Raw genomic sequence first — 22432 nt, 5'->3', positions numbered from 1 at the left:
TTGTAGGGGGGTGGGGGGGAGGTTGGATGACCGAAGGTTAGCGCATGTGTGTTGTATCATAAGGGTGTCATTGAGTTAACTGGCATGGTTTTGATTTCCCGGTTGTGTCTAGCCTTTTGGGTTTTCTCTGGGTCCTTTGGTTTCCTATTGAAATAAAATTGAACCATATGTTAGTCCCAAAATGACCTAGATTGTGTTGAGTGGATGTTAAACCCCATTATGATTATCATAAGGTGATTGAATGGTAAGGGAATAATAGATTCTATTTTTACACCTGGTGCCAAATATATGAAACAGCCTATAGCTACATGTATGGCTTATCTTATAGCTTTTATAAGGGATGAAGAAAAAATCCAGGTTTTCTAGTAAATAAATGATAAGTGTTAAATTCAGTGTGTTTTAGTTTATTTTATCTTTTTGATGGTCACAAACTCGTTTTATGTTACTCTACTTGATGCACCATTTTGTTTTAAGTTGGTTTTTAACGACTGATATTTTAGATAATATTTCTTTTAGATTTCGGTTAAATCTTTTTCATGAGGTTCATCTTAAATGCTCTATACATGTTTTAATTTGCTCATATAAATGTTTTAAAACGTGTTTCAATTTGCTGATATAAATTTTTTAAAACATGTTTAAATTTGCTCTTGTAAATGTTTTAATTTCCTCATATAAACATCTATATTCTTTAATTTAGCTAGAAAGGAAATCAATTTTATTTTAATTTCATTAGAATTTCATTCCATGATTTTATTTAGCAAATCAAATTCATTTTAGCTTAAAGATACATTATGGGAGATTAGATAATGAGTTGGCAGTTCACACTATAATAGTTAAAAACTAGATAATGTAAAGGCAATTTGCTGAAAATTTCAGTCAAATTGATCCATTATGAACCGAGAAATAAGCGATCGAAAGTTCCGCATAGCCTCAGTCATCATTACTAAAGTCGGTACGACAAATCGATTATCCAATTAATCGTTAAATCGAGAAGGAAAGTTGTGCAGCAAATCGGATTATAATCCAACAAATATCGCAGGCTAGCGTTGACATCGAGAGTTGATTATGGTCTAGATACGTTAATTAATGTCTAATTAATAAGTTTTATAACATTTCAGGCCTAAAGATAATGTATGTTTAACTAGAATGTGATGTTTTAATTTGGCAAGAAAGGAAATAAATTTAACTGATGGCTTAGTTAGAATTCTGTTTCTTCCAAAAAAATCATTTTAGTAGCTAGAATTCATTTCAGGTTCCTCTCATTTTAATTTAACTAGACTTTCATTTAATTAAAATCCCATCTTTATTTTGGCCTGATTGGTTTGTTTATATCATCTTCAGAATGTTATGAAATTTTCATTCATCATATCATTATAAGTACGGAACAGAATTGAACAATTTCTCGGTTGATATTCCTATTAACAATTAAAAGAGAGAGAGAGAGAAATGGGGTTTGACGTCCACTCGACACAAACTAGGTCATTTTGGGACTAACATATGGTTTTAATTTTATTTCAATAATTCACTTGCAAGTAGGTGTCTTTAGCAGTGGGGGAAACAAGAGGACCCGGAGAAAACCCATGAGGTTGGACAGGCAACCCTACTACTTGCCAGGTACAACCGGGGAATCGAAACCACACCAGTTGACTCAATGACAGGCCTTATGATACAGCACGCATGTGCTAACCATTCGGCAATCCAACCCCCCCAAGAATTAAGAGATTCAGCTTTCTTTCACAATATCGTATTTTGCAAGGGATCAGAAGCTTTATGGGATCAATTTTACTGAAATCGTTCTTTGGAATTATTAAGGCGTGGTACCCAATTCCTTGGCAAGGGATAATGTATAGTCAATTAGATGGGACCAAAAATTGATGTCCTTTGTACACATTGACAATTGAATTCGATAAAAGAGTAGGCAGTAGTGCCACTGTCCAGGCAAACTTTTCCTCATAACACCCTGTTTGGGGTATGCCCGTCTTCATTAGCCTGAATTGTGTTTTGACCACTATCTCTGATATATTGTGCTTTAATAATGAATGGATGTATTAATTCCTCCCCTACTTCCCCCCCATTTATTGCATGTTCCTTGATAATCAGTTGATGTCTATAAACATGTGTACGGTATTAAAGACTTGTAGAAGTTGACCTCTGATAGTTCATGGTCAATTAGGTATTGATGTAGGTAATAATACCTATAAATAGATCAATCTGTAGGTAATTATAACCTGACATGACTTGATTTATGTCACAGAATTCTCATTAATAATAATAATATTGGCAAGAACTACTGGATAGACCAGGGTCATATTGGTCCAGTAATGAACTCGTTAGGTTTTAAACTTTATTCTGTGTTCCAACTACTGGATCGGCCAGGGTCATATTGGTCCAGTAATGAACTTGTGTAGGTTTTAAACTTTATTCTGTCCTACAACTCGGAGGCCGGCGCATAGCACCATTAGGGCACGGTACTAATTAATAAAAATAATATTTGCATGAACTACTGGATAGACCACTGTCATATTATTTAAATAATGAACTCGTTAGGTTTTGTGTAGGTTTTAAACTTCAGTCTGTTTTTCAACTGGGAGGCGGACACATAACACCATTAGGGCACGGTATTCAATAATAATAATAATATTGGCAAGAACTACTGGATCAGTCAAGGTCCAATAATGAACTTCCTAGGTTTTGTGTAGGTTTTAAAGACTCTGTTTTCTGTCTTTCAACTGGGAGGCGGACTTATGTTAGTTACATCTTTTTCAGAAACGTTATCTATGGGTTTTCATTAATATTGGCAAGAACTACTGAATAGACCAAGGTTATATTGGTATTAGTCCATTTGGAGAGAGAGAGAGAAATGGGGTTTAATGTCCACTCGACACAAACTAGGTCATTTCGGGACTAACACATGGTTCAATTTTATTTCAATAACTCGCTTGCACGTAGGGGTCTTTAGCAGTGGGAGGACCTGGAGAAAACCCACGAGGTTGGACAGGTGACCCTACTCCTTGTCACGTACAACCGCGGAATCGAAACCCTGTCAGTTGACTCAATGACAGACCGTATGATACAGCACACGTGTGTTAACCATTCGGCCATCCAACCCCCCTTAGTCCATTTGGACATTTACTCATTAGTAATAATAATGTTAGCAAGGTCGAATAATGTACTTCAATTTCCTCCCAGTTTCTTCAAGTGTCTGAATTATTTTTGTAAAAATGTCTAGAAAAGAAATGGTTAGGTTTTGTGTGAACATAAAACCCTCTCTCAACGGCGAGGCTGGATCGTGTCAGTAATATCATTTTCAGAAGCTTTTTCTTGTCAATCGTATGGTTTAATTTTTATTAACAATAAAATGATACGTATTATGAGCATACAATATGGCTTTTGTGTTACATGAATAAAGATTTAAATGACACGATTAATTTCATTATGCTTAAACGTTTATTTTCAAGGTGATCTTGAAATGATAGTTTTATTCTTTCACTTTTAATATATGGTTTGTTAAAGGGACGAGGTGGCCCGGTACAAAATGCAAGGCCTTGTATGGTGCTATTGATCCATAGGAGCAGAACAGTAGGACGTTAAACCCCATTTCATTTCATTTCATTTGCTATTGATCCAATACAAACTAAGTCATTTCGACAACAGGTTTTGAAGAAGAGTAGACAGCTATTTCTTTTTCATTTTATTTCTTTATTAAATTGCCCACTAAAGTCGGTCATACAAGTATGAAGTTATAATGTTGAATAAGATTTATACAATACAGTAAATGGTATAAAAGTACCCTGTCTTTTATTCAAGATACGCTCAGACATTTATAAGTCCTTTGTACCTGAAAATTCTGTATAATATAAGTCTGACCTTTGATCTACAGTAAATAGTCAAATTAAGAGATCTGTATTTGGTTTTTGATCCCATCCAAACAACAAGACAACTGTCCTTGTAAAGCCCTCTGTCCTGCACCACTGACAAGGGGAAGGAAGGAAACCATGCTGGAAAATCTCGAAATTTCTCGGGAATTCGATGAAAAGTATATGTGGAGATGCACAGTCCAGGGCAAAATGTTTTGATTCCCAAGTTGTACGTGACAAGGAGCAGGGTCGCCTATCCAACCTCGTGGGTTTTCTTCAGGTCCTCCGGTTTCCTCCCACTGCTAAAGACCCCTACGCACAAGCGAATTATTGAAATAAAAACTGAAGTTAAACCCCATCTCTCTCTCTCTCTCCCTCTCTCCTCTCTCTTCTCTCTCTCTCTCTCCCTCTCTCTCTCACTCTCTCTCTCTCTCCTCTCTTTCTCTCTCCTCTCTCTCTCTCTCCTCTCTTCTCTCTCTCTCTCTCACTCTCTTTCCTCTCTCTCTCTCTCCTCTCTTTCTCTCTCCTCTCTCTCTCTCTCCTCTCTTCTCTCTCTCTCTCTCACTCTCTTTCCTCTCTCTCTCTCTCCTCTCTTTCTCTCTCCTCTCTCTCTCTCTCCTCTCTTCTCTCTCTCTCTCTCACTCTCTTTCCTCTCTCTCTCTCTCTCTCTCTCTGTATCTTTTTAGACTACAATCTAAGTTGTTTGTACCTGAACAAGAAAAACTGTATAATAAGTTTGACCTCTGATGTCTAACACCATACAATGTTAATTTTATGTACCATCTCTTTAAGTCAATGTGGGTGGAGTTACAGTCAATGTTTGAGCAGGTTTACGGTGTCTATTATGTAGGAAATAAAAATATAAAAAAATTCTCAACAGATATTTGAGTCACGTTATATATATACATTAAAGTATTACAACCTTTCTTACAATCTTTATGCACGGACCGTATCGTACAATCTTGACATCTATTACAGAAATAGACATTATACTTTACTCAACGAGTAGGAGAACTGATCGTTTTCTTTATGTCCTTACTGACTTTTTCTGTTTCTACTGTGGATTGACAAATTATTATTAATGTGATGAAAGAACAGCAAGGATTCCTAATGATTTAACATCAACTTTGTTCAGCAAATGAATGGACTATATATTATTAATGTGGTCGAGGGGGAACACTGTCAAGATTCCTAATAATTTAACATCGACTCTGTTCAACAAATGCGTGGACAATAAATTATTAATGTGATCGGAGAGAACAGCAAGGATTCAATATGATTTAACATCAACGTTTTTCCACAAATGTGTGGACAAAATACTATTCACGTGGTAGGGAGGAAAAGAAGCAACATTTCTGAACAACGTTTGTTTGATACCTGAAAAAAAATAACTTATTCTGTGTATTTAAAATTTATCAGTTTTTCAGAATTGTGCAAAAAAATGTCAAGGATGCTTAAATAGATATTGAACTTCTTTTACACGTCTCCAGGATTGTACTCGGTTTATTACATACTCAGTTCGTTCGTACTAACTCAGATTATAATTTCAACCTGTAAAATGGATTGATGTATTATTATTATTAGAGTTTATTACATACTCAGTTCGTTCGTACTAACTCAGATTATAATTTCAACCTGTAAAATGGATTGATGTATTATTATTATTATTAGAGTGAAGAAAAATAAACTGTCAGGATATCATGCCTTCGTTGTTATTTTCGGCACGAGAGAACGCGAAGAAGAGGAGATTCAGACGAAAATATAAAAAAGGTAGAGAGAATTATCAATCATGTTTTTATGTTCATTGGTAAAAATATCTATTTGTTGGTTTGTCGATGGTTACTTCATTTGGCTTTTGTTTTTTTTGTTCCGCAGTGTAGAAAAAAATGAATTATTTGAAATGTCTTGTCAGTTGGTTACTTGTCAAAACAAAGTACATATTACTTTAACACCTTGTTCACATGTTGTTGTTTTATTTGGCCGCAGTGGCTCAGTGAGTATGATGTTGGCTTGCTAACCTGGAGGCCCTATATTCAATCCCTGTGTTGGCAGAGAAAGTTCATGCAGATTTTCCGGCGTGGTTTCTCCTTGTCAGTGATGCAGGACGGAGGGCCTGACAAGGACAGCTGTCTAGTCATTCGCATGGCACGAAAAAACGAGGTCCCGTGTACACATTGGCATGCACGTAAAAGATCCCATGACAGTTGGAATTCGATATAAAAGTATGACACAGTGCCGGTGTCTGGGCAAAAATTTCTCTCATAGCACACTGTATGGCGTATGCCCGTCTTCATTAGCCGAGTCGGAGCAGAACAGTAGGACGTTAAACCCCATTTCATTTTATTGCATTTCATGGCCGCAGTGGCTCATTGAGTAGGATGTTGCCTCGCTAACCTGGAGGTCCCATGTTCGATCCCACTATTGGCAGAGAGAGTTCATTGGGATTTTCCAACGTGGTTCCTCCTTGTCACTGGTGTGTATAGTCATTCAGATAGGACAAAAAACTGAGGTACCATGTACACATTGGTGGCACATAACCCGTCTTTCATTTCATTTCATATGGTTTTGTTGGTTACAGGAAAGCCTGGTTGACACTAGTCAGGGGAAGTGGATAGGAAAGTGTTCCCAGTTGTTAGGATGGGACAAAAAAAAATGAGGTTCACATAGGCATAGAGAAGATAATAACTGCGTGTTAGTTAAAATCCATAACTTTTCTTTCATACTTGAAGTTTAAGAGAGAGTTTTAAGACCATATATTGTGTAACGAGACATTACACGCCATTCCATTCCTTTCCTTTCATGCTAAATGTAGGGGATCACGGTGGCTAAGTGGGTAAGGCGCTGGCTCGCTAGCCTGGAGGTCGGGTGTTCGATCCCTGCATTGGCCGAGAAAGTTCATCCCGTTTTTCCGGCGTGGTTCCCCCTTGTCAGTGATGCAGGACGGAGGGCCTGACAAGGACAGCTGTCTAGTCATTCGCATGGCACGAAAAAACGAGGTCCCGTGTACACATTGGCATGCACGTAAAAGATCCCTTGACAGTTGGAATTCGATATAAAAGTATGACACAGTGCCGGTGTCTGGGCAAAAATTTCTCTCATAGCACACTGTATGGCGTATGCCCGTCTTCATTAGCCGAGTCGGAGCAGAACAGTAGGACGTTAAACCCCATTTCATTTTATTGCATTTCATGGCCGCAGTGGCTCATTGAGTAGGATGTTGCCTCGCTAACCTGGAGGTCCCATGTTCGATCCCACTATTGGCAGAGAGAGTTCATTGGGATTTTCCAACGTGGTTCCTCCTTGTCACTGGTGTGTATAGTCATTCAGATAGGACAAAAAACTGAGGTACCATGTACACATTGGTGGCACATAACCCGTCTTTCATTTCATTTCATATGGTTTTGTTGGTTACAGGAAAGCCTGGTTGACACTAGTCAGGGGAAGTGGATAGGAAAGTGTTCCCAGTTGTTAGGATGGGACAAAAAAAAATGAGGTTCACATAGGCATAGAGAAGATAATAACTGCGTGTTAGTTAAAATCCATAACTTTTCTTTCATACTTGAAGTTTAAGAGAGAGTTTTAAGACCATATATTGTGTAACGAGACATTACACGCCATTCCATTCCTTTCCTTTCATGCTAAATGTTAAATAGAAAGTTTTAAGACCATATATTAGTCTCAATATGACCAAACAAATGTGTTAACGAGACAGTAAATTCCATTCCTTTCATATTCTAAACTGAGTTTAAGACTATACTCAATCTAAGAAACAAGACATTACACGCCATTCCTTTCCCTTCATACTAACAGTTAAATATAGAGTTGGGGGGTTGGATGGCTGAATGGTTAGCATGTGCCCCCTGTGCGCTGTATCATAAGGCATGTCATTGAGTCAACTGGCGTGGTTTCGAATCCCTGGTTGTACGAGACAAAGAGTAGGGTCGCCTGTCCAACTTAGTGGGTTTTCTCTGGGTCCTCCGGTTTCCTCCCACTGCTAAAGACCCCTATATGGAAGCGAATTATTGAAATAAAATTAAAACCATGTTAGTCCCGAAATGACCTAGTTTGTGTCGAGTGGACGTTAAACCACCCCATTTCTCTCTCTCTCTAAATATAGAGTTTGAGACCATGTGTTATTCTCAAAATGAAAGGCGTTGACGAGACGTTACACACCATATAGAGTTTGAGACGATGTGTTATTCTCAAAATGAAAACTGTTGACAAGTTTGGGACCAAATCCAATCTGGCTTGGTGTACCTTTAAGAAAGTAAAGATGTTGGTGTATAAATTGCCTGAAGGAATCATGATCGTTGTTACATGAGTGAAAGTAATTATTGTCTATTTTAGAACATGGTGTCAAATTATATTACATGTTTCACTTGATGTAAACAGTTGTTTATGGCATCAATATTCTATTTTAATACACTATGACTTATAATAGTTATTAATACTCTACACGGAATGTGTGATATCACTTCTTATTGCTAATATGCTTTGATGTACTTTTGTAGTTGAACTATTGATCGGGGGTGGGGTGGGGCTGAATGGTGAGCACATGCGCTGTATCATAACGTCTGTCATTAAGTCAACTGGCGTGGTTTCGAATCTCCTGTTGTACGTGACAAGGAGTAGGGTCGCCTGTCCAACCTCGTGGGTTTTCTCCGGGTCCTCCGGTTTCCTCCCACTGCTAAAGAACGCTACGCGCAAGCGAATTATCGAAATAAAATTGAACCATTATCTTTGTTGTTTTGTTCCTCCCCATTTCTTTCTCTTCCTCCTCTTCTTCTACTTCTTTTACCTGTTGATCTTTAGACAGGAGAGAGGGCCAGACACAAGGGACAACGTATAGTCGTTCGAACGAAACAAAAAAAAAACGGGGGTTCCGTATATACATTGGCATGCTCGTACTAGAACCCTTTGCAGTTAATTCAATATAAGCAGGTCGTAGTGCTGCTGTCTGGGCAAAATGCCCCTCATAGCACACTGCATGGCATATAGCGGTCTTCATTAGTGCAGTGGTAGTGGGACGTTAAACCCTATTTCATTTCATCATCTCTGTGTGTTGGTAATCTTGTTGCTTTTGTTTTTCATCATCATCAACCATAAATAATTATCTTATAATTTTTCCTATCCAGCTTACCGATAACTTTATATCCGCAATCTGAGTACAGTTTTACAAACAACAATATTGATGGTGGTCTAGTCGCACCAATTTATACATCTGTCTATAATAAGTAACAACAGGTATATGATGATGAAATCTAGGTGCTAATTAGTATTACATACCTGTTGTAATAACCATATTCTACCTAGACCATATCTCTACACCAGCGTATTAAATTGCTTCTTCTACGACACAATAAACACCACCTAGAGAAGTATTTTTAACATCAGCTATTTCTGTGGTATATGTGTACCAGACTCATTCTGAGGCTAGGGTGAAATATAGATGGTGATCAGGAGGCTGATGTGATATATGTTTCTAATATACACCACACAAACAGGGCAATATCAACAATATGCCACAGTTATAGTTAGTTAATAGAAATATAGGTTTATTAGAGGTTTTGATTATTTCAAACCTCTCTAGTGTTAAAATTCTGGGATTATTAAATGTAGGATCTAGTTCCAAAATGAAGTTTTGTTTACCCGAATGTTTAGGTGGCACAAATTGTGTCAATTGTTCGAAAGGAATCAATTCTGGTAAGTTCTTTCATACTTCTATAATCTCAAGAAACTTTCAGTTAAAAATAGTCAATTGATAACACATAAGTGTTTGAAATGATACTGAAACAGTGCAGAAACCATATTTCATATTTCTGTAATCTCAAGAAACTTTCAGTTAAAAATAGTCAATTGATAACTTAGTCATTAGTGTTTGAAATGATAAAGGAACAGTGCAGACACCGAAAGGAAATTACGTGGCACAAATTATGACAATTGTTCAGGCATCCATGCTGGTGAGTTCTATTACTACTAGTATTAGATTTATGCATTCCCAAGAAGGATATTTTCTGTTTAAAACCTTCATTTGATATTGTTATTTACATGTAGATAGTCATCAGTAATTGAAATGATTCTTGAACAGTGCAGATAGCAAAAAGAACTTATTATGGTTTGCCTGAAGATTGAACATGCAGTATGAATGCATAAACATACTTTTTAGTGCAGGCAAAGTTCTGTTACTTACATGTACTGGGGACAATCTACGCAAAACTTGATTTGTATTTTATCAACTCCTACTGTGTATTTAATGATAACTAGTGATTTAATGACTGGTATCAACAGATCTTCTCCTATAAACAAGATGTTATTGTTGTTTATGACTGTGGGTTTTGTTTTTATGCGTTCTGATGATTAGAATGTTTTGTGATATAATCTTTACTTGTGGTAATTTGTAACAAACCATCAGCATTTATCAGATTTTTTTTAGTACTTGATAATTTTATTTTGTTTGGTGGGATATTAGCTGTGCCAGGAAACTTTGTGTCATCAAGTCCCAAATCAGTACTTTGAAATGAAATGAAATGGGGTTTGACGTCCTACTGAAGACGGTAATCAGTACTGTACATGTACTTATAACAAGAAAAACACAGTTCTATGGATACCAATCACTATATCATATACATGCAGATTTCAACAAGATTTCTCTAGCCGTTATCAAGCATAACAAGTAGTTTCAAATTTTGAAATTCTCAATTATCAACTGATAAGAAATGAAATAAAATGGGGTTTTACATCCTACTGTTCTGCGTCTTCTGGGCTAATGGAGACGGGCATGTTTTCTGTCTCTGACAAGGGGGAACCATGCCAGGAAATCCTGATGAACTTTCTTGGCCAACACAGGGATTGAACACAGGACCTCTGGTTTAACGAGCCATCTTACTCACTGAGTCACAGTGACTCCCTCTATTGATAAGAGTATAAAAAGTAGGTAATGTCATATTTTTGTTCATTTTCTTGCAAACACCGCTATAGACCAAATAAGCTATTGATATATTTTAATGTAATGTCCCAAAAAGTGAGGTACACTGATATATACACCGGAGTGCACGTAAAGGAACCGTAACAGTAGGAATCCTAGAAAGTCGGGGCATGATCTTATATAGTGAGAAAATCAGAACCCAGTAAAGATATACATGTACCAGTAGCTTTGATTAGTTGGTTTAAAATGTTAAACTGGCATGGTTTTGATTCCCCGGGTTGTACGTGACAAGGAGTAGGGTCGCCTGTCCAACCGCTTGGGTTTTCTCCCGGTCCACTGGTTCCCTCCCACTCCTAAAGACCCCTATGCACAAACAAATTATTGAAATAAAATTGAACCATATGTTAGTCCCAAAATGACCTAGTTTGTGTAAAATGGAGGTTAAACCCCATTTCATTTCATTTCAAACCTCCATCTCTCTCTCTCCCTTTCTCTCTCTCTGAAATGTTAGATTTTATATGTTTTAGTTGAAGGTATTAACTGGTTTAAGTTGGTTATTTTGTAATGAGATATCGGAACCAGCTGACGTTTGAGATGTATGTAAATAAGATGATATATTATCTAACTGATAGCGAAATTAAACGTAAATAAACAAACCTCTTTCCTTACACAAATTATATGATTTCTAGGTTGCGTTATCCATCTAATTTGAAACTTGATTTCAAAATAATGAGGAAAGTGGATCAGAAAATTTATAATAAGGAAGGCATTAATAGACACAATTATGATGTTAATTTCCGAATAAAGATGAGTCAAATAGTCGAGTGAACAATAAGAGTTAATGGCGATTTAAGGGTGTGGGTGTGATTAAGATAGAAATTGATTCTAGAAAACATAGAATATTTCTTATGAACAGTCAAAATGAAACTATTGACTAAAAATGATAAAAAATCAGTTTGTAGTTTGGATATATATTATTATTCCCTTTAAATTTGTATTCTATTAGGGAGCCATGGTGGTTCGTTGCGTAAGATGTTGGCTCGCTAACCTAGAGGTTCTGTCTTCGATCCCTTGTTAACAGAGAAAGTTTTTTTATGCCAGGCTCTCCCTTGTCAGGGACAAAGTATAGTCTTTTGGATGGGCCGAAAACCTGAGGCCCTGTTTACACATTGCCGTACAAGTACTCATTGGAATTCGATAAGAGTAGGCCGCTGTATGGCGTATGCCTGTCTTCATTAACTCAGTCAGAGCAAAACAGTAGGATGTTAAACCCCATTTCATAAATAATTTCTAAATTATTTATTTTAATCTCGCCATAATTATTAATTTTAATCTCTCCATAATTATTAATTTTAATCTCTCCATAATTATTAATTTTAATCTCTCCATAATTATTAATTTTAATCTCTCCATAATTATTAATTTTAATCTCTCCATAATTATTTATTTTAATCTCGCCATAATTATTAATTTTAATCTCTCCATAATAATTAATTTGATTAAATTACGGAACAGAAGTAAAAATAGCGAGCGTGATTTTATAATATATCAAAGTGGGATTATGACCTAGCCATATTGTTTCAATATGTTGGAAATAGAATATCTCATATTGCCAACAAAAATATTGGATAAACAACATTACTTCATTTATACCTAGATTTTTATGAATCAGCTACTTACTCAAATGTCATATAAACCAACCAATCATAAACTCTACATTTGGTTGTAATCACCAACGTCACAATCAGTGAGTAGTTCCGTTACCTTGTATTACCGGGATTCATATTTTTTTTCTAATTTCCTCATGATATTTTTAGCTCAGGTTTTATAATCTTTTAAAAGGTTGATATTTTGAAATTAAAAAAAGCTGTTGACAGTTTGCTGCTATTTCTGGTCTAAATTGTGGGAAGCATTTTCCGGCGATTGTTTCGTTTTCGTGTTCATCCGCTATAATATTCTCCCACGTAAGTAGCTAAATGCTTCCAGATGGTAGGTGCATTATTATCAGTATTTCTGCAAGGTATAAAACAAATTTATATGGAAAACAATCACCGGGTTACTTGAGAATGACAAGAGGAACTTGTTGAAACATAGTGTGAAATAAACCAAGTAATTGTTTTCCATATAAATTTGTATTTTATATCATATGTTCAGTTACTAAATGTCGTATAAGGATTTCTGCAAAGTAGAGATTTATGTCAGTTCTGAAGTAATTTTCTATACAGCCCTTTAACTAAGAAGTAAAGGAAAAGACCGTAATAAAATTTTTTCAGGGCATTCAAATGTTTTTTAACACTTCCAGTGCATCCTATGTTGGTAGGTGCATTTCTATAACTCAGGTAAAGACTTTGGTTTGTTTGTAAGAGAAAATTGTCAGGGCACTCAAATGTTTTTATACTTCTTTAAAATACAGATGTGACGTCACCCTTTTTTTTGTTGGCGTACCATTATTTCAAGTAATCGTACAGGCAACTTGCCAATCGTACATTATTTATACTAGTGAAATATTGGACTCGCGTGACGTATTTCACAGTAAAAGCATGTGCAGGGTGTCTGTATTTTAAGTCGTTTAATATCTCGCTCTCGACATTGGTAGGTGCATTATTATAGCGTATTTCTTCAAGAAAAAATTCCTAAATACTTTTGTTCTTTATCACATTTCAGCGTTTAACACACAATTTAGAAGTAAAGTAAAAGTTGGTCTGGGCACCAAACTGGTTTTCTTTCTGCTTTTAGTACACTCTATGATCAACAGCTGGGATATTTTTTTAAAATTTATAAACCCACATGCAAATGTGGTCATGTCAGTCAATTTCTTTCTAAATTTTTTATATGCTGTTTAGATTAGTGATATAAAGCAGCCTATTCAATTTCAGTGATTTCTGATAATAATTTTAAAAGCTATTAAATTTGTGTTCCAGTTTTTTGACAATGATTTCATTCAGTAATGGAAAATGGATGAAGATATTTTGTTGGGAGTTTATCTTGATGACTACACAGTACACAAATGGGTCCTTTTTATAAGCCCACATTGAAATGTGGTCGTATATTGTTGTAACCCTTCTCTGCTTATCTTTCCAGCGTCCACAATTACTTGTCAACTTTTAAAAAACCCAAATTATATATGATAGATCTTGTGCACCATTAATGACACCCAATATTTTATTTTTGCAAATTGAATTTATGATTTGACAATCTGATGGGTTTTTACGCAATCAAGTCAACTTCTGTTGTTCTTTTTCCCCATTCTCCTGTAAAATCATCCGAGCTTTAAGAATATCGGGAATCAATTCCACCTGTTCAATGAAAACCAAATGGTCGTTCCCCACATCTGTTATTACAGTAACCTTGACTTCATTCTCTCAACATCTACATCTTACGTTTGTTTTCATTGGTCAGTTGCCAGGCTTTCTCAACAATAACCAATGATACGCCCCCTTACATTGAACAAATGATCTGAGTAGATATAAATCCAGTTTAAGGCACAACAAACCAGATGGTTCTTTATTATTTTTTGGTCTGGGACAAATAAATATGATGTGAAATCAACATGAACTAATGTACAGTTCAGTTCACCTTTGAGGTGGAGGTGACCATTTGCTCTAATTAGATCATAAAATAGTCACGCATGCAAGTCATGAGTACTACACCCATTTGTATATAACCTTGTGAATAAACTCTAGTTTCCTCTTACTACTGAAATAAATAATTACCATGTGTTAGGCCTAAAGCTAGAGAGAGAGAAATGGGGTTTAATGTTCACTCAACCCAAACCAGGTCATTTTGGGACTAACATATGGTTCAATTTTATTTCAATTATTCGCTTGCGCGTTGGGGTCTTGGGCAGTAGGGGGAAACCGGAGGACCCGCAGGAAACCAACGAGGTTGGACAGTCAACCTTACTCCTTGTCACATACAACCAAGGAATCAAAACCAGTTGACTCAATGACAGACCTTATGATACAGCGCGCACGTGCTAACCATTCGGCCATCCAACCCACCTAGTCCTAAAGCTACTGAAGTAAAGATTTACCATTTGTCACACTACAAGAAGTAATTGATGTACCTCTTCACTAATCTATGAGTATTGTTATTAATTACAGGCCCCCAGCTGCCCTTTTCACGATTAACAGTTTGCCACTACCCAAGCAATATCACAATCTGAAATCTATGCCAGCCCAATCTACTATAGTTGTCTATGACCATGAATTATATGACCAGGGAATGGGAAGATTTTGATGTGTTGCATGAAGATTTCTCACAGTTATTGAATAACAATAGCCTCTAAAATCCTTCATAAAAATAATTTTCTGTTTGATGTAAAAACAAGTTTTATTTTCACAACCATATTGAATGAAATGTTAATTCAGGAAGAATGTTTAAACAGCAGTAGCTGTGAACTCCTAATGTCAGTTTTGGTGATTCTTGTTGAATGAGAAAAAATTGATATGGAAGGTGGCTACTATATATGTGCAATATGTTGTGCATAGTTGGAATAGTTGTTGAAATTTGGTTCCAATATTTAAGGACCTGTGGTAGTCGAGCTGTTAGGACTAGAATTGTCCCAGATGGAATTCTGAAATTGACAGTGAAGATTTGTTCTAGTTAAGGGTGGTGTTGGCACTTGGGATGCAAAACTGAGATCTTTAATTTTCCCATCTGTGTAAGCCCTGTTGATGTAGAAAAGTAGGCCAATAAACTGATTTCATTTCACCTTGTAATGAACAAGGGTTTAATGACCCACCTTTCTGTGAAGAATGCATTGGCCGAGAAAGTTCATCCAGATTATTTTCCGGCGTGGTTTCCTCCTTGTCAGTGATGCAGGACGGAGGGTCTGACAAGGACAGCTGTCTAGTCGTTCGGATGGGACAAAAAAACAAGGTCCTGTGTACACATTGGTGTGCACGTAAAAGATCCCTTGGCAGTTGGAATTTGATATAAGAGTAGGCCATAGGACCGCTGCCCGGGCAAAATTTCCCTCATAGCACACTGTATGGCGTATGCCCGTCTTCATTAGTCCAGGTTAGGAGCAGAACAGTAGGACGTTAAACCCCATTTCATTCATTCTGTGAAGAAGAATAGACATAAATAAGACTTCTGCCTGAGCAAAATTCTCAAATTGCATGACCTTTATATAATATTGTGTTGACAAGATGCAAAATCTCCAGTCCATTTATGCAACTTAAATGCTTGTAAAACTGCTGTTTATCATCTGTTATTTTGACAAGATCGGTTTTCCTAAAGATCAAAAGTGTTCGGTATGTGCATCATATGGTCTGTGATTATGTTTTGCAATATTTGTTTCGTTAAAATAGTTCACATTATTTGATCTATGTTCATAATTTGCTGTTTCAATCCTCAAGGGAGTAGGCCATTCTGAAATGTAATATTGATTAGGGTAGAAGAGGGCAGATCGCTCCTAAAGTATCAACAAATGAATAACATTTGGTCTCTGCAATGCTCCTGCAACATTCTACCAGTTGACATCATGGGTGTGGCGATGGTGGTGCTTGTGAATTTTCTAATGAAATTAAATAGGAAGGAACATATTTCTCAAGAAAATAATCTTTAAAATTGGGCGTTGAAATTTGAACACCTTACTAGGGGTGTATGCCTAGGATTGCCTCAGTTACGTAACTTATAATGAATGGGATAAATATCAGAGAATAATGTTCAAATTTCTAGGAAGAAATGTAACAGTTTCATCTGGACTAAAAAGTTTCTGAATTAATTAATCCTATTCGTGACATTTTTTTATTTGATAAAATATTTTAATTACTTTATTAAAAATTTATGAATCTGATGTTTTTCAGAAGTGAGTTTTGCTGTGCAAGCCAGAGCAGTGAAGGATTACTATAGTGTGTATGATCCCCACAGTCTCGCCTTTAAAGAAGGGGACATAATCACAGTAAGTAAATAGAATTATTGTAACATTTGTTTATAATAACAGAGGAAGTGTTATCTGATGTTCCAAAGAGGAACGTTATTGATAAACAGAAAGCTAAATATGCATAAATTTACCATGTTGCTAATTTGGTTGTATTATACTACTGGGTGGGGGTTTGATGGTCGAACGGTTATGTGAGTACGTTGTATCATATGGTCTGTCATTGAGTCAACTGGTGAGGTTTCTATTCTCCGGTTGTACGTGACAAGGAGTAGGGTTGCTCACACTGTTTAAAGGGGGTGTTGGGTGTCATAAGGTCTGTCCTTGATGCAAATGTTGAGCTTTCAATTCCACAACAGCTGTCTAGTCCTTCGGATGAAACGAAAAACCGAGGTCCCGTGTATATATTGGAATGCACGTAAAAGATCCCCTGGCAGTTGGAATTCGATATAAGAGTAGGCGATAGTGCCGCTGCCCGGGCAAAATTCCCCTCATAGCACACTGTATGGCGTATGCCCGTCTTCATTAGCCCAGGTTAGGAGCAGAACAGTAGGACGTTAAACCCCATTTCATTTCAATTCCACAGCTAAGGACCCTGTGTGTCAATTATTGAAGTAACAAAATACCAGATATTAGTCCAGAAATAACAGAACTTTATGTATTTCATCGTGAAATTTATTATGAAGGATAATTCATTCAAAAGTCATTTTGACAATCCTTTTACATAACGACTATAAAACGATTGAATTGTTGAATCATCAGACTATTATGTTAGTCCACAAGTGACGGTTGTGTTTTCTTTTATGTCAAATATATTATGCTCTCCACAACATAGTGAATTTACTGTTCAGGATATTTCAATTAAAGTGATTCTGATAATCCTTTTACATAAATATAAAACGATTGAATTGTTGAATCATTCAGACACTTATTGACACTGCAGATAAAAATCACAAAAATTCTTTTTATAGAGTTGTTAAGTCATTAGAATTTAAAGGAGCCATCTCGTATATATTTTAGGGAATGGAGCCTGTTTTCCATGTACACGTTTTTACCAGCGAAAATGTAATGGGAACGTTTCAATTTAAACGGTAAAAATGAGTACATGAAATATGGACGTACGACTGGTTAATTCTGTGGGAAGAGGGAGCCACTGTTGCTCATTGAGAATGGCACTCTCTCACTAACCAAGAGGTCTGACTTCGATCCTGGTACTGGCCGACAAAGTTCCCCGGGGTTTTCCCTTGTCTGGATGGAGTGTATGGCCAGGATAAAGTGTCTAATTGTTTGGATGGGACATAAAAAAAACCAACTCTTGTACTGGTTTGGGTGAATGTAATGAACCCTTGATAATTGAAATTAGACAAAGAGTAGTAAAGCAAAAACACAGCTTTCTGGGCAAAGTTTCCGTGGTAGCACAGTGCTTATGCATAATATACCCATCTCATAAGACCAATCGGAGCAGAAAAGTAGGATGTTAAACCCCATTTCTTTTAATTAAGATCAATGGAGCTATATTTAGTGGTATTGAAATGAAATAAAATGGAGTTTAACATCTTGCTGTTCAGCTCCTGACCGGGCTAATGAAGACGGGCATAAGCCATACGCTGTGTTATGAGGGGAATTTTTCCCAGACAGCGGCACTGCGGCTTACTCTTATTTCGAATTCCAACTGCCAAGGGATCTTTTACGTCCACGCCAATGTGTACACAGGACCTCAGTTTATTATCCCATCCCAACGACTATACATTGTCCCTTGACAGGCCCTCTGTTCTGTGCCACTGACAAGGGGGAACCACGCCGGAAAATCTGAATGAACTGTCTTGGTCCAATCCAGGGTTCAAACACCCGACCTCCTGGTTAGCGAGCCAACATCTTACCCACTTGGGGGTTGGATGGCAGAATGGTTAGCACGTGTCCTGTATCATACGGTCTGTCATTGAGTCTACCGGCGGGGTTTCGATTCCCCGGTTGTACATGACAAGGAGTAGGGTCGCCTGCCCAACCTCTTGGGTCTTCTCGGGGTAGACCGGTTTCCTCCCACTGCTAAAGACCCCTACGCGCACGCGAATGATTGAAATAAAATTGAACCATGTGTTAGTCCCGAAATGACCTAGTTTGTGTCGAGTGGAGTTAAACCCATCTCTCTCTCTCTCTCTCTCTCTCTCTCTCTCTCTCTCTCTTACGTGACAAGGAGCAGGGTTGCCTATACAACCTTGTGGGCTTTCTCCAGGTGCTCTGGTTTCCTCCCACTGCTAAAGACCCCTACGCACAAGCGAATTATTGAAATAAAATTGAATCATGTGTTAGTCCCGAAATGACCTAATTTGTGTCAAGTTGAAGTTAAACCCATCTCTCTCTCTCTCTCTCTCTCTCTCTCTCTCTCTTACAACTTAGCCACTGTGACTCCCTATGTTATTCAGACATTAAATAGCATTTACACCTTCTGCACTATTAACTTGTGCATTTCAACTTGTTTACCAGGTCACATAATAAGCTTCGTTATTCATATCTGAACGGATCTATACTTGAGCAAACAGTATTGCTTTAAAGTGTTTCTCTGTAAATAGATTTTATGTTTTGTAATAGTATGTAGTTGATTGTTGTTGTTTCTATACATGTAAGTATATAGATATTAATAAATACACTGGTATGTATATATGTATATACAGTACGTACTGTCTGGTGTTTATTGAAATAATACACTGGTATGAATTTACAGTACGTACTGTCTGGTATATTGCAATAATACACTGGTATATATATATATATACTGTATATACTGTACATACTGTCTGGGGTTTATTGCAATAATACACTGGTATGTATATACTGTAAGTACTGTCTGGGGTTTATTGCAATAATACACTGGTACATGTATGTATACATATATACTGTACGTACTGTCTGGGTTTATTGCAATAATAAACATTTTATTCTATAGTTTTTGACATTCTAACCATGTGACATCGGGTGATATATCATAGGCCATCTTAATCTTAAAAATTAAATTACCGAACAGATGAAATGAAATTGGGTTTACTTTAATGGTCTGCACTGACTGGGCTATTGAAGATGGGCATATGGCGTAAAGAGAAATTTTGCTGAACAGTGGCACTACTGCCTACACTTATATCGAATTCCAACTGTCAAGGGTTCTTTTTCGTGCACGCCAATGTGTTTACAGGACCTTTGTTTTTTGTCCCATTCCAACAACTATACATTGTCTCTTGCCAGGCCCTCCGTCCTGCACCGATGTCAAGACAGGGATCAAACACAGGACCTCAAAGTTAACGAACCAATGCCTTACTGACCGAGCCACTGTGGCTCCATAAATTATGGAACAAATATGAATGAAAGAATATGTATTCCAAGATTATTATATTCCCGTTTGACCACAATACCTGAATGGGTAGTGCGTACGCCTTGTATCATAAGGTCTGTCAGTGAGTCAACTGGCATGGTTTCGATCCCCAGTTGTAGGGTCGTCTTTCCAACCTCGTGGTTTTCTCCGAGTCCTCCTGTTCCCTCCCACTGCTAAAGACCCCTGAGATCAAGCAAATTATTGAAATAAAATTGAACCATATGTTGATCCTAAAAGAACCTAGTTTGTGTTGAATGGACTTAAACCCCATCTATCTCTCTCTCTCTCTCTCTCTCTCTCTCTCTCCATTTCATTTGATACTTGTTTATGAGTGGAATATAAAAGGTAATTTCTAACTGACAATAAAAACTGTTAAAACTGGTGTTTCTCATTACTGCTAGATCTATAAATAGAAATAAATTATCTTAAAATAACCCCTTGATATGTTTCACTGGAATGATGAAGTTTTCTTTGTAAATAATACCAACCATGTTAATGATTGGAGGATATTTTTGTTGTTTTTATTCCGGTGTAAAGTAAGTCCCTGAGTTAAAACCAACGATGTTAATGCTTGGAGGATATTTTTGTTGTTTTTATTCTGGTGTTAAGTTAGTCCCAGAGTTAAAGAAACATGCTCACTGAATAAACACACGAGAAACGTGTCGAATTAATTAAATCCTCTCATATTTCGGTGCAGTGTAGTTTTTGTTGTAATCAGCCAAGAATTATAATGTTACTGATTCGAGGGATATATATTATATTCTTCGTTATCCATACAAAAACGAAATGAAATGGGGTTTAACGTCCTACTTTTCTTCTCCGACCGGGCTAATGAAAAAGGGCGTACGCCACACAGTGTACTACGGCCCACACTTATTTTGAATGCCATCTGTCAAAGGTCCTTTTACGTGTACGCCTAATGTGTACATGGGACCTTGGTTTTTCATCCCAATCAAACAACTTTACATTGTCCTTTGCTAGTCAGGGGTTGGATGCCCGAATGGTTAGCATGTGCGTGCTCTATGTAACATTGAATTAAGAAAACAAAACATCAACAGTAGTTAATCTCCTCCCGGTTTGGATTCATTCAGTTAGTAAAAAAACTTTACACAAGAATTAGAGCTAATCCCAGTTATCACTGCTGTAATGGAAGCAAATTTCTGTTCCAAATTATGACTGGTCAATAGTTCGATTAACAACCAGTAGTGTAACAATATCATTATGCTTTAAACAGTGCTCCAAATTGAACCAAATATGTTTACATAACGTTACGTCAGGACTTACAATTTTATTACGCCCATTTAACCAGTGCATAGCAGAATATTGCTGAAAAAACTAATTGTGTGACAAACAGGCTATTAAAACAGATACAATGTAAACAATACTGTTTTGAGACAAACAATACTTTAACCGTTTTTAATCACTGTCCAAATTTCAAGGAAGACCCAAGATTAAACGAAGGTTTGTCATGTTGCTGTACTTGGGATAGATTTGATTGAAAAGGAAGAATAGACACACTCCCTCAAAAACTCAAGTATCAGGAACCATCCAGCAAAGGCCAGAGAGGGATTTCTCTGGCCATTTCTTCAGGAATATGAAAGGAAAGGCAGTTGCCATGTCTAAATTTCTTAAGACATTATACTCCATAATTTTCCTAAAAGATATTTTATGGTGATGTTATACCCAGGGTTTCCATTTTACACTTGTTAAAATGTAAAATTCATGGTTTTCACATCATCTGTCTGTTTATAACATGCCTCATTACCAGACAGATATTCTGTGGTTCAGCGTTTTACTCTTTATAAAACAACTGTGACGTAATTCCTTGAGGTTTCATGAACAGTTTGACAGTCTATACTTGTGTATTGAAGATAAACTTTTCTTTGATGTGATGTGGTTTCATATTTAAGTAGTACATATATAAATTGAATTAGTTTGTGGTTATTTGGTGCATCAAAGACAATTTTGATTAGAATTTCTGAGTGGCAAAAAAATTCTAAAATATTATTTTTGATGTTTTAAATTTCAAGATAGATGTACAAAAAATGGTGTTTAATGTCCTACTTTTCTGCACCCACCAGACTCATGAAGAACGACAGACGCTATGCAGTGTGCTATGAATTATGAGAGAAATTTTGTCCGGACAGAAATGATATGATCTACTTTCATTTTAAATCTTTAAAGTGCTGGTCATGGTATAAACAGGACCTTGGTTTCTTGCCTCATTGACACCTGTCTTTGTCAGTCCTCTGTCCTGCACTACTAATAATTAGGATCGTCCTTTGGTGAGAGAGAGAGAGAGAGAGAGAGAGAGAGAGAGAGAGAGAGAGGGTTTAACCTCCACTCCACACAAACCAGGTCATTTCGGGACTAACATATTGTTCAATTTTATTTCAATA

At 36.8% G+C, this 22432-nt stretch overlaps 1 protein-coding gene across 4 annotated transcripts in view; it reads left to right on the top strand.

The window, feature by feature from the left end:
- Positions 1–22432, top strand: part of LOC126812413 (caskin-2) — a 169495-nt gene that overhangs the window by 82797 nt on the left and 64266 nt on the right. For 2 of the 4 annotated variants that reach the window (XM_056099108.1, XM_056099109.1), the window contains one exon: positions 16596–16690. In XM_056099108.1, coding sequence (XP_055955083.1) covers positions 16596–16690 — 95 coding nt within the window. Of the gene's footprint in view, positions 1–4779; positions 5628–9416; positions 9561–16595; positions 16691–22432 lie in introns of those variants that run through there. The other 2 variants (XM_056099110.1, XM_056099111.1) reach the window with 2 other exon arrangements.

This window comes from Patella vulgata, chromosome 2 (assembly GCF_932274485.2).
Source record: "Patella vulgata chromosome 2, xgPatVulg1.2, whole genome shotgun sequence".
Taxonomy (NCBI): domain Eukaryota; kingdom Metazoa; phylum Mollusca; class Gastropoda; family Patellidae; genus Patella; species Patella vulgata.
The sequence above is the reverse complement of the archived record's forward strand: the minus strand, read 5'-3'. Positions and strand labels throughout refer to the sequence as shown.